The sequence below is a fragment of the Bacillus rossius genome (genome assembly GCF_032445375.1).
Source record: "Bacillus rossius redtenbacheri isolate Brsri chromosome 9 unlocalized genomic scaffold, Brsri_v3 Brsri_v3_scf9_2, whole genome shotgun sequence".
In the NCBI taxonomy this organism is placed as follows: Eukaryota; Metazoa; Arthropoda; class Insecta; order Phasmatodea; family Bacillidae; genus Bacillus; species Bacillus rossius.
In genome coordinates this window covers 25,628,596-25,647,932 of record NW_026962013.1, presented here as the reverse complement: position 1 = coordinate 25,647,932, position 19,337 = coordinate 25,628,596, and the positions used below count along the sequence as shown (strand labels likewise).

Here is a 19,337-nt window from a genome sequence, read left to right as displayed (position 1 = left end):
ACCTCACTCCCTATTTCTCCTGTTTGATGTTATTCACGTTTCTCCTGTATGATGAAATTATGCGTTCACCCAGCCTGAGTGTCACGTACACTGATAAAAATTTTCACCTTCAATTTATGAAAAACGCTGATTACAAATTATCCAGAGATCTTCGTCAATTTATTGGTGCAAAGTACTATGAATATGAATCTGTAACAATCATATTTGTAGAGAAGAAAAACATTAAAAAACTCACGCAAAAACACTCTTATTTCTTACACGTGTGCATTTACCCTCTTTATACCGAAAAAAAAAAAAACAATATTAAGAAGATGAAATACAGCTTAGTTTATAGTTTATACGAATCTACAGTTATCTGAAATTACGAAGTACTCTTAGTTTATTTGAGGCGAATACTTCGTTGAAAAACCCGTAAATTTATTCTAGATTTTAATAGTGTACGTAAAATGATCAGTGTATCAGTCTTGAGAGATGATTATGGTTATAGAGAAAAATTATTTTTAGAAGCTTTACATCTATTTTTCGCCTCGGCTTGTACTACTTCTAGCTCGTTTGAAACTTGTAAAGCGTGAGGCACATATCACTGCCATAACTGTGCAATAAAGGATTTTGACATGCCAGGCATTCGTATTACATAGCGGTAAGTTGATTCCGCCACAGCTGAAACGCGTCCATCGCTCCAGCGAAAATCGGAGAGAGCGAAATTCGAACAGACTCCATTCTAATTTGCCATAGTAGTATATACATACCTATATCTACTATTAAAATTCACATGCATTAAAAAAAACGATACCGCAATAATAATTTTTTTTGGTAGGACTGGGAATCACAGTAAAAAAACTAAAAATGCAAAATATAAAAATATATTGCAATTGTGAACACGAACACATTGACGGGATATTTTATACATTCGCAATACGCGTAGCTCGTAACTTCCGGTGATCAAGAAAAATCATCGATGAAAAGTACGCTTTGAAATTTACAAAAAATTATCAAATATTCTAACTATGCCAGTAACACTCATTTAAACTTCTCGTTATATTTGTTCACTTAAACTGTTAATGTCTTGGTGTTTTTTGACATATTATAAATCATTTGTTTGAAAACAATTTAATTATTTGTTTAGGAGTAGGTATACACTTCTACAATATATTTATAACCAGTATTTATTGACAATATAACCAACGAGATTTTATTTTAAAATAGTGTTAGTTAATGCTGGGCAAGAGTTAAAGCCTAGAATGCCGTTTAAATATTTTCCCCGAGAATTTCGGGCAAAGGGATAATTTTTCACGGTTGTAATCTTAAACGCAATCTCAACACACTAAAGGATTAAACGCTTTTCACAAATCTCTTCTTTGTACGAGTATAAGAAACGACGAAGAAACACGAAAGGAAACACAAAACACAGAGATAAATGGCACACGCTAATAGATTTATGGCAGGAAGTGGAAAGGTGGCTGAGAACGGGCATGAAAAAAGATGTAGGAAAATGTGAAGGCGAGAAAAAAAGAAATATTTTGTTGCTCAATCTTTCTTCGTACGGCCACGTAAAAAAAAAAAAAAAAAAAAAAAAAAAAAAAATACATCTGGTACCATGGACGAGTATTTTGACGGCACGACTACTTGCGTTTGTGCTACTTTTAGGTAATATTATTTTTTCTTATGAATTTTCATTTGTTTATAGAGTTTAACTTTATTTTAGTTTTTATTTTCTTTAAATGGGAATTTTCATTTTGGTGAATTTCACTTTTATTATTCCAAACATGTCGGCCTAAGAGTTCTTTTCTTCAATAGGGAACCTTCGCTAGTCTACTGTGGCCTTGTTTCCTGGCCTCGCCGAGGCGCTGCGATCGAGGTCCGAACTGTCGTGTTGGCGAGCGCTGCAGCGCTCTCGGAGTCGCGAGGCGTCGTTTGGAATCGCCGGGTCGGTGAACGTGACTGAGACCACGCCACAGCTGGGTTTAGCAGCTGCGTGATCGTTGCTGCGGGCCGGATGCGTTAATACATACGAGTCCTCCTCTGGACGGGACAGACAGGCTTCAACTCACCATAGGGACTTCAACCCATGCTGACAACGTGTTATCAAGTTAGGAGTTGATAACAGTAAAATGCTTCCAGGAATCGGGTAGGATAAGCACTTCACTTTTACGCGGTTTTTTTTTTGCCTTTTTTGGGTAAAGTATTTGATGTGCGAGTGCATATATAATTTATCCTCTAACCTTTTAACTTGTCATCTATAATAATGTTAAGAACTGGTGTAGGTCTTTACTGAGACTGTAGTTGGGCTGCAAACCTTTTTGAAATTTTGGTCCTGCATTTTGCTGTCCTGCAGGGCAGTGTACTGAGTCAGTTCCCCGTTGGATAGTGCGTAAAATTTTATGTACCTTGTCTTGTCTCTCATATGCGCTCCGCCCGTTCGGAGTGTGTAGGCTGGCACTGCTATATTCTACCCGCCGTTCATCCTTAAACAAATGCCACTTACAAATACGCCTTAAGAAATAAGGGATTAGACTTGGAGCTAGTGGTCTACGATCATTGCTGGTGTATAAGCATGATTTGCATATGAATTTGTCTAACTTGTTTGTCAGTTATACCCCAAGTGTGAATGTGCCCGATACGGACTGGGAAGTGACTCACTATAGATGAGAATCTGTCATTCGTCATAAACATTTTTTTTGGCGGCGCTCACGTTAACGTGCACGTATTCCACAACTTGCATTTTGTAAAGGGCATAAACTACACGCTTTACTACATATAGCCTATGCTGGATGAGAGGGTGAAAGCAAATCTTGTCGTAACTTGACGTAACTTTATGCTCATACCGTTTACGAGCGTTTTCTTCCGAGGTCAGTAACGTTTGCAGTAACGCCCATTTTCTTATAAGTGCCATTTTTAATGTTGAACCCCCATCAGGTTGGAGACTCCATTTGCCTTGTACTTCATTTACGTAACATAATTTTGGCTGCTGGCCATTAAATCATTGTAGAGATATGTGTTTTAATCTTTACACAGCTATGGTTAAGTGTCAGTTGATTTAATTGTAAATTTTTCCTTTTGTTGTGCTGAACATGATTTAGTACTTTTCTGGCATATTAATATTTTTAATATTTGTGGTTTACAATACCAACGTTTTAAGCGTTATGAGCTATTTATCATATTGGCGTTTTATTCGTTTTTCTGACATCGTGGGCCACCATTTGTAATTATTGTAACTTAGCGGTTACTTATAATTATCTAGTTTTTTGTATGCATTAAGTACGACGATGATACTCTTTTATTGATAATTTTTTTTAAAATCTGTTCCTACTTCTCGTATTTTCTTTGCATTTTTCATTTTATAAATGATTTTACTGTGTTCCTTGTGTTGACCCTTAGTGTAACCTGTAGACGCCTCGTGTAAAAAAAACTTTGTGGTTTCTCAGTGTTTGTTTACAAACATCATGAAATGATTAACAAGTGGCATTTTGTAAATGGGTACTCCTAGTGCTTATTTTTATAACTGTCAAACAAGTTTCAATATTCCGTCAATTCCAGATAGTCAGTATTTTTGATAAAGGTTTCCATATAAATAACACTTATTTTTCTTATAGTGGCATCAGCGGAAACGGATGAATGACAACAGAGTCCCAAGTATCAGAGACAAAAATCGAAAGCGCTTATAGATTCCCACTTGTATTGGAAAGCGTTTAAAATATATTGCTGTAGGGTATGATTGATTGGGCAACTACAGGGAGAGGAAAATTAAAACCAACTTTTTTGAGTGGCGAGCGCGTGGGACAGTTATTCAACGCACATTTATGATTTTTTTGAACAATAAATCACTTTGATGCATATCTATTTGGTTATTGAAAAATAAGTTAATTTTTTTTGCCGTATACGAGAATATTTTTCATCCATATTTGAATTTAAAATTTTGCCATGACACACAGAATTAATTTCCAAATAGAACATTTTTCTTTGTACAGTAAAATTACGATTGGCTAAAATAAAAAAAAACTTTATCACAAGGAATAGTTATGCTTAGTAATAAAAAACACTGTTTACTACTAAATTAATTTAAAAATAAATGGTTTTGGCTAGGCTGCAAAAATGGTTTAGCAACTTAAGTTTCCTATTATTAATCTACGTTATGATGACCCTTCTTTGACACCAACTTAACTTAAACATATGTTTCAAAAATTATATCAAGGAAAAAATGAAAAAAAAAAATGGATGTGGCCCTACATACTTTATCCATTAGCTGTTTGCATATTGTAAGTAGGTCACGCATAACATCATGCACCCTGGAAGTTATGCAAACATGTCAACAGAGAGATTACAAACACTAGCAACTAGATAGTTGCAATGTGATGTTTACGCAGCACGTATAACGGAATTTTCCAAACGTGTATGTGATCGAGTACACATCTCATGAATCCTAAGAAAATATCAATTTCAATAAATTATATTATATTTTTAAAATTCTTTTCATTTCCAACTTCAATTATGGGCAAATATAAGATAACTCCTATACCAATCTGGCATATCAAATATCAATTAATAATTTCTGCTACAAGCAAAGATATTAAAAAAAACAGTAGTAGGCAAGTCTTAAATAGCTGTTCCAACAAATTAATCATTAGTCGGAAGTAAAATAACGTCCGGAGAGACACGAAGCGAACGTCATCTCGCATGATGTCGACACAGAATGGATGACGGGCCGACGGAAACTGACGGCAACTGGACCCGGCTGCAGACAGTCGGATAATATCGACCGGATCGGAGCGCCGGCCAATGAAATAGAAAATAATAATAACCCAGCCACCCCCCCCCCAAAAAAAAAAAATCCTTTTTCACTCTTTTTCCATTCCTACGCAGATAGAAAAAAAGGGGGAGGAAGGAGGAGGAAAAGGAAAAAAAAAACTTATCGGTGGCCGGGCAGGCAGTGCCACTCTCGTCCATTAAATCGCGACTTGGGAAATTTATATTTGTAGATTGAGGAGCCGAGGAATTTTTTTTTCTCTCTCCTCCCCAGCTTCGACCCGAGGGAGGGTAGGCGGCCTTGTGCGACAAGGAGTACACGGGGGGGGGGGGGGGCGCCCCCCCCCCCCACGGTCGGTCCGCGCGGCGTCGCGTCGCTTGGGCGCGCGATCCCCTCACGTCAACCGGCGATCAAAGCGCGCCTCTTCCGGAGTTATTTACCAGGGAGCGGCGTCCCTCTTCCCAGTTTCCAATAAACGGGACAATATCGATTATCGATCCGCCTGCCGGGGGGGTGGGGGAGGTGAAGGGAAATGTTGGGAGGGTCGGAGGGGTGGCGAGAACCCAGAAGTTCGCGGGGAAACGACCAAAAAATTCGCCCCGGCGCGGCGACACCGACAAAACCTCACCTTTACTCACTAACACTAAATGGAGGATCGAAAGAACGTGTTAGGCCAGTGACGGCAAAATAATGGCGCGCAAACACATTTTTTTTGTCTCGCCAATTTTTTTTTTTTGCAGTGGGCAGCGATACTACCAACACTTCAGACTGTCTCAAACTTGACAGTTCTTGAAATTATGATACAGTTTTACCCACTTGTCACTTGCAGAGCATTACATGATATTTCATTATTCTTGCAACATATCCGCTCATAAAGTACATGTATTTTTTAATTGCTGTAGATTTTATTGATACATTACTCAAATTATTTTACTTTGTTTTAACACATATTAAAAGGGCGTAACATCAAGGATGAAAGTATTATACCAGAGATACCATAGGCCTACATGATACAAAGTAACCCAAGGTTTTTTGTGTCTCAGAAACAAACGTAACAGTTGGTAAACTTCACAAGTGAGTAAAAAAAAAACTAAAATATACTGTGTTTTCCATTAGCATCTAATTACGTGTGATCAGCAAAAAAGATTTTTTGAATGATCTATTACAAAGGGGTGACTTTTTGCAAAAGCCAGGAACATAACATTGTAGCTTGACTTCCGTTTGTTTGGCTCGACTAAAGCTTTTTATTCATGCTATTATAACAATCGGTATATGTTTTAGAAAAATATCTGAGTGAGTTTTGTACCGCCAATCAGTGGCTACTCAGCACAATTTTAACATTTTTATTTATTCAAGAGTTTGACGAGCATTAAGTGGGTTAGATTAAAAAATATATATTTTTTCTACCGTTTCTTATGGGGACCCTTCCAATCTGAACTTTACCCCGTCGCGTGGTAGTACTCGGCTGGTGTTTCAGCAGTGAGCGGCCGGATACGCTACACTGAACCATGCTGGGTTAGCAGCAGGTGACATTTTCTCCGCCTGTCCTCACGTGCAGCTTCGGATGATCCGTGCAGGCACCGCGCCTTCAGTCACACCACCGTGCCTTCCTCCGGTACGATTAGGCACGCCCGCTTAGACCCCGGCGTAGCGTTTCTTGCTCCCGCCGTGCCTGAACGCAGACGACGTAGCGCAGCGCCAGCTCACCCGCCTCTCTCTTCCCCCTCCCCAAAATTTTTTTCTACGAACCCAGTGCCGAGCTCAGCGTTTTCCTTTCCTCCTCCAAGGGGACCTAGTGTCGCCCACCATCTCGTCACTAGACATCCCATCTGGGCCTTTGCTCATAGAGCCCCTGGCGTGGTGTCCCTCCCGTCTGTCTGCAGCACCACACCACCTGTTGGGTGCTGCATAAACCAAAGATATGCCCCTTCTCTTGTACTGACGTTATTCTGCGTTAGGAAGCGCCATCTCTCGGGCCGTACACCACATTCTGCTACCATTTGTCTACGACCCTGCTCGAGGCGCCATCTGCCGGCCCCTTCCAGTACAGTTATGTCCGAGCCACTTCTAGTTCCTAAAGTCGCCCATGGTGGCGTCCCTTTTTCAGGCCGTGGCCATTTCTCCCCACTCCTTAAACCTTAAAATCCTCCATTTTTCTTCTCGGACTCAAAGTGCCCCCTTTAATTAGGCGTGGCGATCCTCCCTCCGGAGCTATCTTCTCCCGGGCGCGCGCACTCTCTCCGCGTTAGGAGCTTCACTTGTGACTAGTTCGGGAGAAAACTTGGCTGAGCACGTAGTCGCGTATAAGGGGAGTGTTTTTCTACCAGCTTTTTGCTTCATTTTCCTGTCTTTATGTAGTGAGTTAGCTAATTTTTTTTTTCAAGTTCTTCTGTTGTGTTCGTGGGTGTGTTTCCCGTCACCAAAATGCCATAAACTCAGTGATAACCCGCTGCAAATGACAAGTGAGAATTCCTGTTTATATTCGGCTTTTCTTTTCGGTTAAAATTTTGCCCTATTTGATCTTTACTTCCTTTTTACTCACTACGCATGATCGTTTTCTCTTTGTAGTGTGGATCCAACTCCACCCTCGGATTGCGATTAATCTTCTCTTTTGGCCCAATTCATCTGATGGGTCAGCTACAAAATTCTCCGTGCGAACTCGGACCCCTGTAGCCCTTGTTTCGCAGGTACCTTTTCTCTTCGTCTGATCTCCTATGTTTTCGACTATGCATCACGATCTTCTCCGCTGGCAAGACAATAACTTTGCTACAAGACTGTTACTTGACGATACACATTTTTATTGCTCGCTCTAGTGTGAGTGGACACAATGTTACAAAAGTCTAAATTATTATTAAAAACATTTTATAGTTAATATTAATTCAACAGCACCACTTGTTTACTTTTTGTCGTCAATCTGTTAATATTAGTTTATTTTAAAGAAAGAATTAAAACCCCGCCCCGGCCAGCATTCCCTTTTAAATTTCAGTCTTTTTTTTAACTTTATGAATTTCAGAGGTTTTACTGAAAAATAATGTTAAGGTTCGTTCTTTAAATGATTCATGAAATGAGGAATTTTGTTTAATGCAGTTTTTTTGGACATACACCAGATCGAAAACTGCTATGACGTATGTACATAAAACTGCATTAAATTAATTTTAGGGTTAGGTACGTATTTCCTCGTTCAACTTCCAAAGGGCATCACCGACATAATAAATTACAGACGAACTGCGATTTCTGTATTAATGTACTTATTTACGTTTGACAGTTGAAGATGTTTTAAAACGCCCAATCAGCAAGTCAATAACTTAAAATACTTGCGTGTAACGAATACTGTTTCTCATTTTAATTTATGGTTCATTTAGTCACCAAGCATAGTATCTACCATCCACAATAACTCTACAACAGTAGCTCGTAGAGGTTGAACTAAATGCAACACGAGCTGGGATTTCCTTCTGGATATTTAAATTATATATTTATTGTACCTTAAAAGGCCAACATTCGCTTCCAGGCCTTCGTGCAGTGTGATAAATACCAATCCAAGAAGAGCTCAGAATCAAGTGTTACAGTTGCGATGATATGGTTCGGTAGAAAACGAACTTTTAATACATAATCTACATTAGAACAAAATTCGCCAAGTTTAAACCTAGCTCAGTTGGCTCTGAGGTAGCTAAAGAGGTAAAGTTTGGCAAACCTTGCGTTATGTTTAACGTCTCGTCAGCGACGGGTGAAAGATGACTCGGTGAGAAAGAGCAACTGTGAAATGCGTTGGTGATGGAAACGAGAGAATCCCGAGGAAAAATTATTCCTACTGGCTTACGGCAACGTCCGCCACGTTTCCTACTTAGGAAAAAAACTGGATTCGATCCCCGAAGGCATGAAAACCCTGAAACCCGGTTAAATAAAGGAATTAACGTCACACAGCTGTTAAGCGATTTACGTAAAAAATGTTTGCATTTTTATCTTCGAGAAATGAATGTTGGTGAAATAATAAAAAACTGTATTTAGACTGGCAACCTTTTTCAAGAAAAAAATACTTGCTGGATTAAAATACATTCCAAAAAATATTTAATAAACACGAGACAAATTTGATTTAAAAAATTTACTGTAATTGAAATAAAATGCTGATTTAAATTTATTTATCATTAGCGAGTATTTTTTTTCTCTCGATTATCGAGAAATCTAAGAAATCTCTATAAACGCGGGGCATATCAGTTTAGTGGTACTTTTATCATTACTTTTTTTCTAAGGGCTATTTCTAACAATTCAACTCTATACATTCCTTGCATTTGTTGTTCTGCCACAAATATTCTCAACCGATATTATTCACTTAGTGTGGTATCGTGGGTATAAAAGTTTCCGCAAGCGATGGTAATTACGAAGAGTTGCGAGCCTATTTTAAACACATTATTCTACACTAAGTCAATATCTGTTGAAAATATTTGTGGGTTAACAACAAATGCAAGGGAGATATCACATGGCGAGTGAACCGAGTCTTAGGGCTACTTTTTTCCCGTTTTGCCTTTAGAGATAATGTTGGTAGATGTCGCTAGCTTTGTTATTTGAAACCCCAGAGCCCAGCGGTCTGGATGAAGCTGCGGAGGTCGCGCGCGACAAGTTGCAGCATCCAAGCCTCCCGCTTCCCGGCTCGGTGGAGGAGGTGGGGGATATCCGGCCCCCTGGCAATATTCCAATGCCGCGTGACGTCGGGAGATGCTCGAGAGATACGCCAACAGTTACATCTTCGAATCCATTTTCCGATACCTGCGGTCGGGAGACTATCTTCAGTCCGCGGTCTTAGGAGCCGAGAGCTTTCAGTTGGAGGGGGAAAAAAAAATCTCCGAAATTGAAAGAAATATGAGCATGGACTTTAAGAAAGGAGGATCTCAGTAAAAAAAAATGGGACGGGTAAAGTATGCTCGAGGGAAATTTTATATCTCTACGATACTTCTTATTGATCATTTTATGCAAAAACGTCACTACTGATCAAAACGTGAGTCTTATAGTATATTTAGATATTTCTTAAAAAAAAAAAATACTTAACTAAAAATGTAATTTATTCTGGTTATACCCATATTTTAAATTAAAGTAAAACATTTTTAATTACAAGAAATAGACCAGTAACATCTCCACAAATATTTGTAATCAGGAACTCCATATTTTGGCATAAGTCAGTCAGCTGGATTAACAAGATCGCGATAATGTAGGCAACTAGAGTTGACTCCCTTCTTAGTAACTAAAATAATAAAAAAATATATATATAGTTGCCTGAAACCGCCAGGAAAACAAATAATTGGAGATATTTATTATTCGCCAATTTCAGTTATTATTATTATTATTATTAACGTAAGGACTATTGTTTTAAATAATTTATCTGGCTATTGGTTTATTATTCAATTGGTAAACAATAAATAACTTATATATACAAAGTTATCTGTGAATAGCTTTAACTTCTTCAATTCGCTGATTCATTTGGGGAATTTGGTGTTTTAGAGTGCTAGTTATCATTGTGCCATTCGTGGCATAAGGAAGTCCAGATTTTCTTCGACTTGCATAACGTTGTTTTTTAAGTAACATGCCGTTATTACAAGTGTAATTTTGGAGGTGAAATTTAAATAATGTTTGTTTCAAAACCAATATTTTCGTGTTTCATGTTAACTATTTAATACCAGACGCATTCGAAAGGCTGTCTCATAATGTGAATTTTGTGTCAGTTTTCATATGGTTAGTAATGGGGATTTGTGTCTCGCCCAATAACGAGATAATTCAAGAGGGCAACTGAAAACGACGTGGACCTGGGAAAGTGGGAAAGGAATAAACTTGGACTTAAGTAATGTATCAGCAAATACACTACAGAATAAAACCAGGCACATAAGCTAACAGCACAGGCTAGAGTGTGAACGGTGTGACATCAAAATATTTCATAGATAAATTTTTAAATTGTATATTATTTTATGCCAAAAAATGGTTAACATCGTTTTATTAAATTAGAAACTCGTGAGATTTATTTTCTCCCCATAAAACTGTATAGTGATTAAAAATACTTTTTCCTAAGAGCAAAGAAAGTTATTTTCGCTATCGTAATGATGTTACCATATATATTGATCGGTTATATTTTTAATACTGGCCACACGGTCTGTCATCTCCGAACTGACGTGATCACAAAGCCTGGTTTTCACACAAGCCGAATGGAAAACCGAAACCTGAATGGGATTCGAGAACAGGGCCTCTGGAACGAGAGTGCAGTATGTTACCTATTTTATTATTTTACTAGCTGACCCGGCAGACTTCGTACTGCCTAATTAAATTGCAATAAAGTCCTGTCAAAATGATTTGTAATGTGAAATTTTTTTGTTCCTACATATTTTATAGTCGGGGCAAAAAATTATCCTGAACAGAACCGTCACCCTGGTGATTGGGTGTTGTGAATAAGAAATATAATTAAATAAAAAATATAAATAAAAAGATAAATAAAAAAATAAGTAATCTCTTCATTGTTAATCATGTGAAACATAATACTTTTTATTTTCATTGTAGAGCATGATTAGATCGGTAATTAGCTTGGTTTGTAGCATTTCGGGTTCTTCTACCTAAATTGATTCGTCTAATAGGAGGCATATCTATATTATATATTATTTTGTCACATGCAATAATTAGCGATCATAGGTAAATGAACACTGCACAAAACACTATATAGGTAAGAATTTGTTTCGTGTATAAGTTGACAAAAGCAAACTCATTAGGGTAGGTAACCTAAAATCCAAGAAAAAAACACTGACATTGACAGTTTGTTGTTGTTTCAACTTTTTTTTTAATTTGATATGACTTGGAGTCAAATCCTTCAAGCCGTATTTAAAATAGGGAAATGAAATAATAAAAACTTAAACTTATGAAATACTTTTGGTAACGCTGGTTTTGTTTGACTGATGTAATGACTTGAAAACTGATGCATTTTAAAGTAAAACAAATGAAATAATATCGCGAAGCCGACCAAATTGAACTATTCGATTTCGGTTTATTTTTTTTTTTATCTGTGCTCCAACGCACACTGTTTTGATATATATGATTGAACTTTGTACAGAGGTAATAAAGTGCAAATTGACTCTTTGACGTTAGGAACATACCTACATTGTTTAAACAACAATGAGTGCTCGTTTTAGTTAGAAAACTTATGTATGGGAAAAAGAAAAGGGCTGGTTTTAGGATTTTTCCGGCAATAATTCGAATTTTTCTCGCCGTAAAAACCATCTTTGAACTTCAACGAACATTTAAAAAAAAATTGGCCAAATTGGTTCAGGCGTTGTTGAGTTATGCGCTTACCAACACATTTTGTGATTCATTTTTATATTATAGATTGTTGTATTAAGTGATTGGTTGTCTCATAGGTGCCAGATAAGGATGTAAGGGCTAGCACAATTGGTCGGTGTGGACTGGAGATATGGGTGTCGAAGGCTCGCTCCTTCTGACGCGGGAACGTCCCGGCGGTGGTACCCTTCCACGCAAGGGAGGATGCTTCTTGCGTTTGCCGGAAGTCCTGGAACTTGTCCTCATTAGGATCTGGACTTTTAGAATCTCTGGAGGCTACCCAGATTCCACCCTCAAGGGCGAACATGCTGAGACCCAGCCTGAATCCTTCATGCAGCTGAAGATGGCCTTATAAAATGTCTCATGGAATATTTTTTTTAATCACCAGGAATAAAACATTCCGCTATTTATGAATTATTACCGACATTCTTGCAGTTTAATTGACTTTATATTTGTTATTACCAATTTGGAAACTTGCAAATTGACACCCATGCCTTACCCAGGACTCGAACCCAGAACCCACGTATCAGAAGCCATCTTGCAAATAACTGCGCTACGGTGAGCGGATCGCTGTACCATCTCTCTCCAAGTCACAGTGCGTTGTAGAAATGCAAGAGAAAAAGTAAGTCAATGTAAGATTTTTGAGTCGCTTTCGCCTGTGGCAGGTCAATGCGAATCGAGAGAAGATGGTAACCACAGCGAAAGGAAAAAAATCCCGTCAGCTTTACCAGGTGTGATTGGGGAGACGAGCACAACCAGCCAAGTGTCGATGTAGTATTTGTGTGTGCGTTATCAGTTCTCTCTTTCTCTCTAGTCTCATGTTTGTATATGACATGAATGACGGTCATGCGCTGTTCTGGTAAAATTATAAGCAAGGGCGTACGCATGCATTTAATACTTAAAGCGTTTGCTGTTAGTTGAATTCGAAGTGAGCTAGTCTGAGTGTAGATGTTATTTTCGTTATTTATTTATTTTTAAAGCGTTGACACAATTTAATTTGTTACAATTTTTTCTCTTGATTAATTTGTGCCAATATAACAGTTTAAAAAATTCAACTGTTTGTTCATTCCATCATTAAATAAGTCTTTAAATTTTTCGGGGTGAAACTTTTTCACGTTGATAATATTTTTTCTCCCCAGTTGTACCATACTTCTAAGTGAAATAACTTATTCATTTTCCAGCGTCAGTTTTAATACTTTTTGAGCATCCTTCCAGTCCTGCAAATACTTTTGTGACAAGTGCCGTAAAATGTTTATTTATAACATTATGTAAACCTTGCATCAGGGTCTCGTTGTGTGTGTTATATATCCAAGTGTCCATCCCTCTGTGCCAAATTTGCCCGAGGTATCCGACGCACACGCGCAAATGAATCACAAAGGCGACAATAAATTACACACGTCTACCATCGCGCGGGCAAACTATCCGAAATGTTCTCGCAAAGTGCGAGCCGTCGCTCACTGTCTGCTTTGGCGCTATTTACTACCTTCCCGTCTGCCTCATTTATCAAGTGGGTTGCTGCGACCTTGAAACAAACCCCGCCTTCACGTCGTCCGCCGCGACACGCTGCTGGCGCGAAATGCATGCACGCCCCCTGAGCTGTCTCGTCACGGGAACCCCGAGATTCATTGAATCCCGTTCACGACCCGAACTTATCCGAAAGTTTGTTTGCTCCCTCGTGCACTTCGCGGTCGGGATAGAAAAAAAAATTAAAATAATTCAAACGTTTTCACGACTTTTCCAGTAATTTGAATTATTCCTGACCTGACATACAAATTTTATTTTCGTAAAGATTACCCAGACGTACGTAAAACCTTTCCTTCTAGAAACCTCAATCTTGAGTTCCAATAGCTGCACCGCAGCGGTGGAACTGGGACACAGCTGTCACGACGTGGGTTGTTGTGAGCCGTTTACCGTCCAGAACACGTCGTGCCACGAGGAAGGCCCCAACGCAACCACCCGACACGGCCGAATGTCCCAACCGTATTTTCCCGTGGCCTTTTCCAAGGGCGTAATCAGCGAGGTGCAGTAGCCTCCTCTAAGGCTTTCGTTTTAAACCATTTGCCAAGAAATAATATGTAATACCACAACACGTGGCTAGGATTATTTTTGCATAGGTAGGCCTACGTGCATGAAATACGTTTTTCGAGTTAATACTGAGTTTTCTTACGAAAATTGACGCATAATTTTATATTCAAATATTATTATTTTTGGAACCATGGAAAAGTTAATCGAATAATCATCCATTTGAATTTATTTCGTTTTACCGTGTTTAGTAACATGTGCAGTTAATAATCAATTTGAATTTATTTTGTTTTACCGTGCTTATTAAAATGTGTAGTTAATACTGAAAAGTTGTTCAGGGAACGGTTTACAATTAACTTTCAACTATTGGAGGTACTGGGACAAAACAGAAGCATAAACTCTCGGGTAACAAAATCCAGTATTACCGCGAACACTATTTTGTAGGGATACAGTTGTTTTTAATGTAAATGTACAAATTTACACGAGTACTTCTGTTCCATAAAAAAAAATAGTGTATGGCCGGAGCGAGCGGGAGTTGAACAAGTGATCAAGCACACGCTCCTCATCAACCGAGAGGGTCACGGGAGGTCCCGATGAGAGAGAGAGAGAGAGAGAGAGAGAGTGAAGGAAGCTCGGAGAGGCGTGGAGACGAGTTGCACAGTGAGAGAGAGGAGAACCGGGAGACCGAGAGGGAGTTTGCAAAGCCCCCGCGTCGGGAAGCCCGCAAATTACCCGGGTGCCCCTTGGAAAAGCCCAGGGGGACCGGAAATTAGAAACGGCCGGACCTTTTGAGGAAGGTTGGGGAGTGGTGGAGGGGAGGGGGCGTAAACTGCTTATCGCGCGCAAAATCCGAAACTGCTGGGACGCACGGGGACGACCTCCCCCCCCCCCCCTCCCTCTACCCGGACACACTTCCTTCAAACACGAGCCCCGGGCGGCTGCCCCATCCCCCGGGGGAACGTCAAGCCAAAACACATCCGTTTTCATCCCGCCCGCGCGTCGCGCAATTACAAGGCGGGGCCGCCGCCGGCATGAATTATTGTCCGCATGCGCGTCTCTGGCCGAACCTGCCCTGGAGGAGAAGGCATGGATAAACCCACTCACGTGATCAACGGGCACGCAGTGGAGGTTGGTCTCCAAGACCTCGTTACGACCAATGAAACCAAGTCAGCAAAATATACCAATATTTAGTCCTGAACATTATTGAATTATATGCAGACAAGATTTAAAAATAAGGGGGAGGGAGGATAATAATAACATGCTATAAAAACACGTTAAAAATAATTTCATGGGCAAATGACATTACCCTCAATAATTGTTAGCAAAGATGTATAAAATTGTTTATGTCCATGAAATTATTTCAAAAAAATCGTCCCCATTGCAATAATCATTCAAGAAAACACTCTGAGCCATGTTCTCAGAATGCAAACAAATTTTGGCTCTTAAACATTAAGCAGCCTTTCTTTAGAAATTTATATTTAGATCAATAAAATATTATATCGTCTTTTAAAATGCAGCCACGGCGAATGAATGGTCAGATAACTCACATCCCGGGCAATAACTCTTGGTTCGAAGCCCAGCGGAGTTCCAACCCGGACTTATTTGTAGGTGGGAAACATTGCGAACGTTGCTGAGAGCTGGGGGCTTTTCACAGGCTACTCCCGTTTACATCTCTGCCATCCATTCCTGACCTCGATGTTAACGTGACATTCATGTAGCTGCACTCATACTGAGCATCCTGTCGAACCACTGCTTACGATGTTGTGTTATTTTAGTGTATTCCTTTGTGAGCTCGTTTTATTTCACTCAGGATGTATAAGCGAGACACTTTATCTCAGCCTCATGCACAGCGTGGCATGTCAGGGGATGTAGGGTTGACAGCGCACACAATTCCACGACTTCTCTCCCCCCCCCCCCCCCCAGTGCCAGGTATCGTCTTCGATGTCACGTGTTACAAACCAAGTGTAAACCATGTCTTCTTCACACAATCAAAAAAAAAAACCTCACGACATGACATCAAGTAAGGTTTGTGGCAGCCAGCTGGTTGTTCTTTCGTGTCTTTTATCATCGCTGTGACAAAGAGCTATCCAGATATCAAGGACGTATTAGGTCTTAAATGGAATGGTGTCCTGTCCTGATAGAAAAGAAAATGGTGTGTGGCCACAGAATGAGCCGTGGTACAACAAATTGATCGCTCAACCACGGGGGTTCCTAAAGAGATCCACCAATCTCACTATCGCCCCCTCGATCGACTGACATGTATGAATAACATAGCTAGCAGCACAGGAATGCGTGAGCTTACACTACCTTTACAGCACAGTTAGATTCTTACAACCACCTTTTGTTAATTATTTATTAAATTGTTTTATTAATAAAGATGACCGAAGTTTGATTTACATTTCAAATTAAAATTTTATAAAATAATAATGCTGATACCAATAATAATAATAATAATACTGTTGTTTGTGACGAACGTCACATATATTGTATTGGAAGCGCCACCTCAAATAACATGTAGATTGCGTGGGTCTAAAAAGTCTAAAAGGGTATACAATTATGAAATGTTGTATTATTAGACTTCTAAATTCATACTATGTTTAAATATGTGCAATAATTCTAAAATGCATGGTTGCATGTATTATTTATCTCTGAATATCATCGAAAGAACTGTACAGGTAGACAGGGATGCAAATCTGTATGGAAAATTGCAAACAAAAATTGGTAAGGGGGGGGGGGGGGTGTTTTGCGCCTGGGGTTAAGTGAATCAGTTCGTGTCTGGACAGGGTACTTGTATGTTGTATACTGTCCATATTTTTACCCAAATGCATATGTTCAATAAACATAAATTTTAAATTATATATCAATTAAAAAAATTGTTTTAATGTTTACGTTCATAAAAACCGCCTGTCAGTCCCAATTTTGCAATCGCAAGCTGGCTCCATAAATAAGAGGCTTCTTAGTTACAGGGACAGGGCCCCCTCCCCCCCTTTCCACCGGGATATATGCCCATGAACCGGGAACCAAGGTTTAATTTTCAAATTTTGAACTAACCGGATGATTATTTTCCATTTCTGCATTACCTCAAATAAAACAAATTTTCCGCTTGGGTGTGGTCAAGATTGTGGCAGACACGATAACACTTATAACATTGGACGTGAAGACGGGAAGACGGGCAGAAACAAAACAAGAACGGAAGGAGCGAAAGAGGATGACGACAAATCGGCTTACCTGGCGTCTCCTTTCTGCAAGGTCACTTCTTCAAACACGACACGTATCCGCTCCTTCAATCTGCAACACATAGATAGCAATAGGAGAAAGGAGCACTCTGTCAACAGAGAGAAATAAATAAATATTTATCTATCCCCTTTGAGAAAATAAGAGCTGACTTCTCTCAAAATTTGGTCGTTGATATTCGTAGCAGTTTAACCGACTACCTAGAAACTATACAGATGGTCTCGTATGCACATATTCATGGGATCTGATTCTAAGATAAATTTTCTGTTTTTATTATTAAAATAATTAAAATAGTTTAATTTTTTGCAAGATAAACTATTATATTAAAGGATTTATTCTGCCAAGAAACACAAAAAGAGAAATAAAATTTTGTTTGCCATGACCAAACAAGTTAAGAACCGGAAACACCTCTACTTAACATTGCAACTACTTTCAAGATATATGTCACATGTTTGATAACCTTCTACTAAAAAAACCCGGTGGAAACAACTGATGTTCTGTGTAATGTAAATGTAAATGCTTACTACAAACATTGAAAACCAACAATCAGTTAGCCAATTAGAACAAAACTGTAATTCAAAAAGACAGTTTTCTTGTATTAACTGTGGATAAATTCTTACACTATCACTGTGTCATATCATTACGAACGAGTCGAAGAAGCCAGACTGTTCGTTATGAGAGGATTGTGTTGTATAACAAAAAATTAAAGAGGTTTTAATAACTAAAAACCTATAAGAAATTCCTTTTTGTGTTATGTCTACTCACATACAAGACGGGAGCAGGGGAAAGCTCATGGTTAAAATCCTCTGTGTGTAATTTCTAGAAAATTAGTAAGAAATTTTACAAATGTTTGATTTGGATCATCTTCAAGACAATCAATGAAATTTACTTACTAATATACTCCAGTTTAGTAAATATTGTCACCAATAGTAATTAAAATTTTTTTTTGTATAATCTAGCATGTTTAAACCAGCACATTTTATTTATCACTGTGACAAATCGTGTATGAATGCAGGTCAGAGTTGACGAATGTTTAGATTAGATTTATGTATTGATGTGCAACGTCTTAGCTCTCGGTATACTGCATTTGTTTGGAGTAATTTCGTGAATGCTACGGAAGTCAAGGAACGGAACTGTGTAACAACCACGGTGCTGCCATTTGTGGCGGATGGTGCGAACCAAAGCTCACAAATACAAAAGGAAACTTAATATAAACTATTTAATGAATTTTAACAATGTGGGCAGCATTTTTTTAACATCCTTGGTTGAAAATCAGGTCGAAAGCCAGGTTTTTAGCATTTTTTCCTAGTCTTTTGTCGGAACCCTTTTAATTACGTAGTTTAATATATTTTCTGCTAATCAAATGATTTAATATTCAACTTAGCTGCTCTGGTAGCGATTTTTAACGGCGGGTGCGGAAACTACATGTGATTCGTGTTCAGAAATATGATTGAAAAAAAATTTACGAATATTTATCACGCTTGTCATTATTTCAAAGAATCATAAGTTAAATTTCACGTCCGATTTTCGTAATGTAAGCGTATTTGCAACATGAGAACACGTGAATTTGCTCGTAAGCAAGGTTAGATGTTACACGTCGCTGGCTGGTACAGAAAAATCGCTCAATATTTAAATTGTGTTATTATTAATACTTATAGTATTTTTCTATTAAATTGTAGTAGGGAATTAGGAAGTTTGGTGCAGGTTAACTTAATTTTATTAAAAGACTAGCTGCAGTATCCGGCTTTGCCCGGGCTGAACACCGGGTGATACACCTATTGTCCGCGAGTTACAGCAAAATTGATAGCGATATGTCCAGTGTGTTGGACATTAAGAAATGACACATAATTACTGTTTGTGTATCTGTGACCTATGATTTTCTGTTTACCCATGGCGATCGGTTGAAAGGTTTAGAAGTTTATGCGCTACAGCGCCATCTAGCGGCGAGTTACAAAAAAAATAGCATAAAAACCTTCTTCATGATAAAAACACTTTGATGTGCCAAATTTCATGGCGATCGGTCAAACGGTGTAAG

At 38.7% G+C, this 19,337-nt stretch overlaps 1 protein-coding gene and 1 long non-coding RNA gene across 2 annotated transcripts in view; one reads left to right on the top strand and one right to left on the bottom strand.

The window, feature by feature from the left end:
* Positions 1-19,337, bottom strand: part of LOC134542858 (suppressor of lurcher protein 1-like) — a 443,271-nt gene that overhangs the window by 98,481 nt on the left and 325,453 nt on the right. Inside the window, exon 7 of the mRNA XM_063387427.1 lies at positions 17,297-17,356. Coding sequence (XP_063243497.1) covers positions 17,297-17,356 — 60 coding nt within the window. The remainder of the gene's footprint in view (positions 1-17,296; positions 17,357-19,337) is intronic.
* LOC134542859 (uncharacterized) overlaps positions 1-19,337 on the top strand; it is a 413,602-nt gene that overhangs the window by 274,533 nt on the left and 119,732 nt on the right. The gene's annotated exons all lie outside the window — the stretch shown is intronic.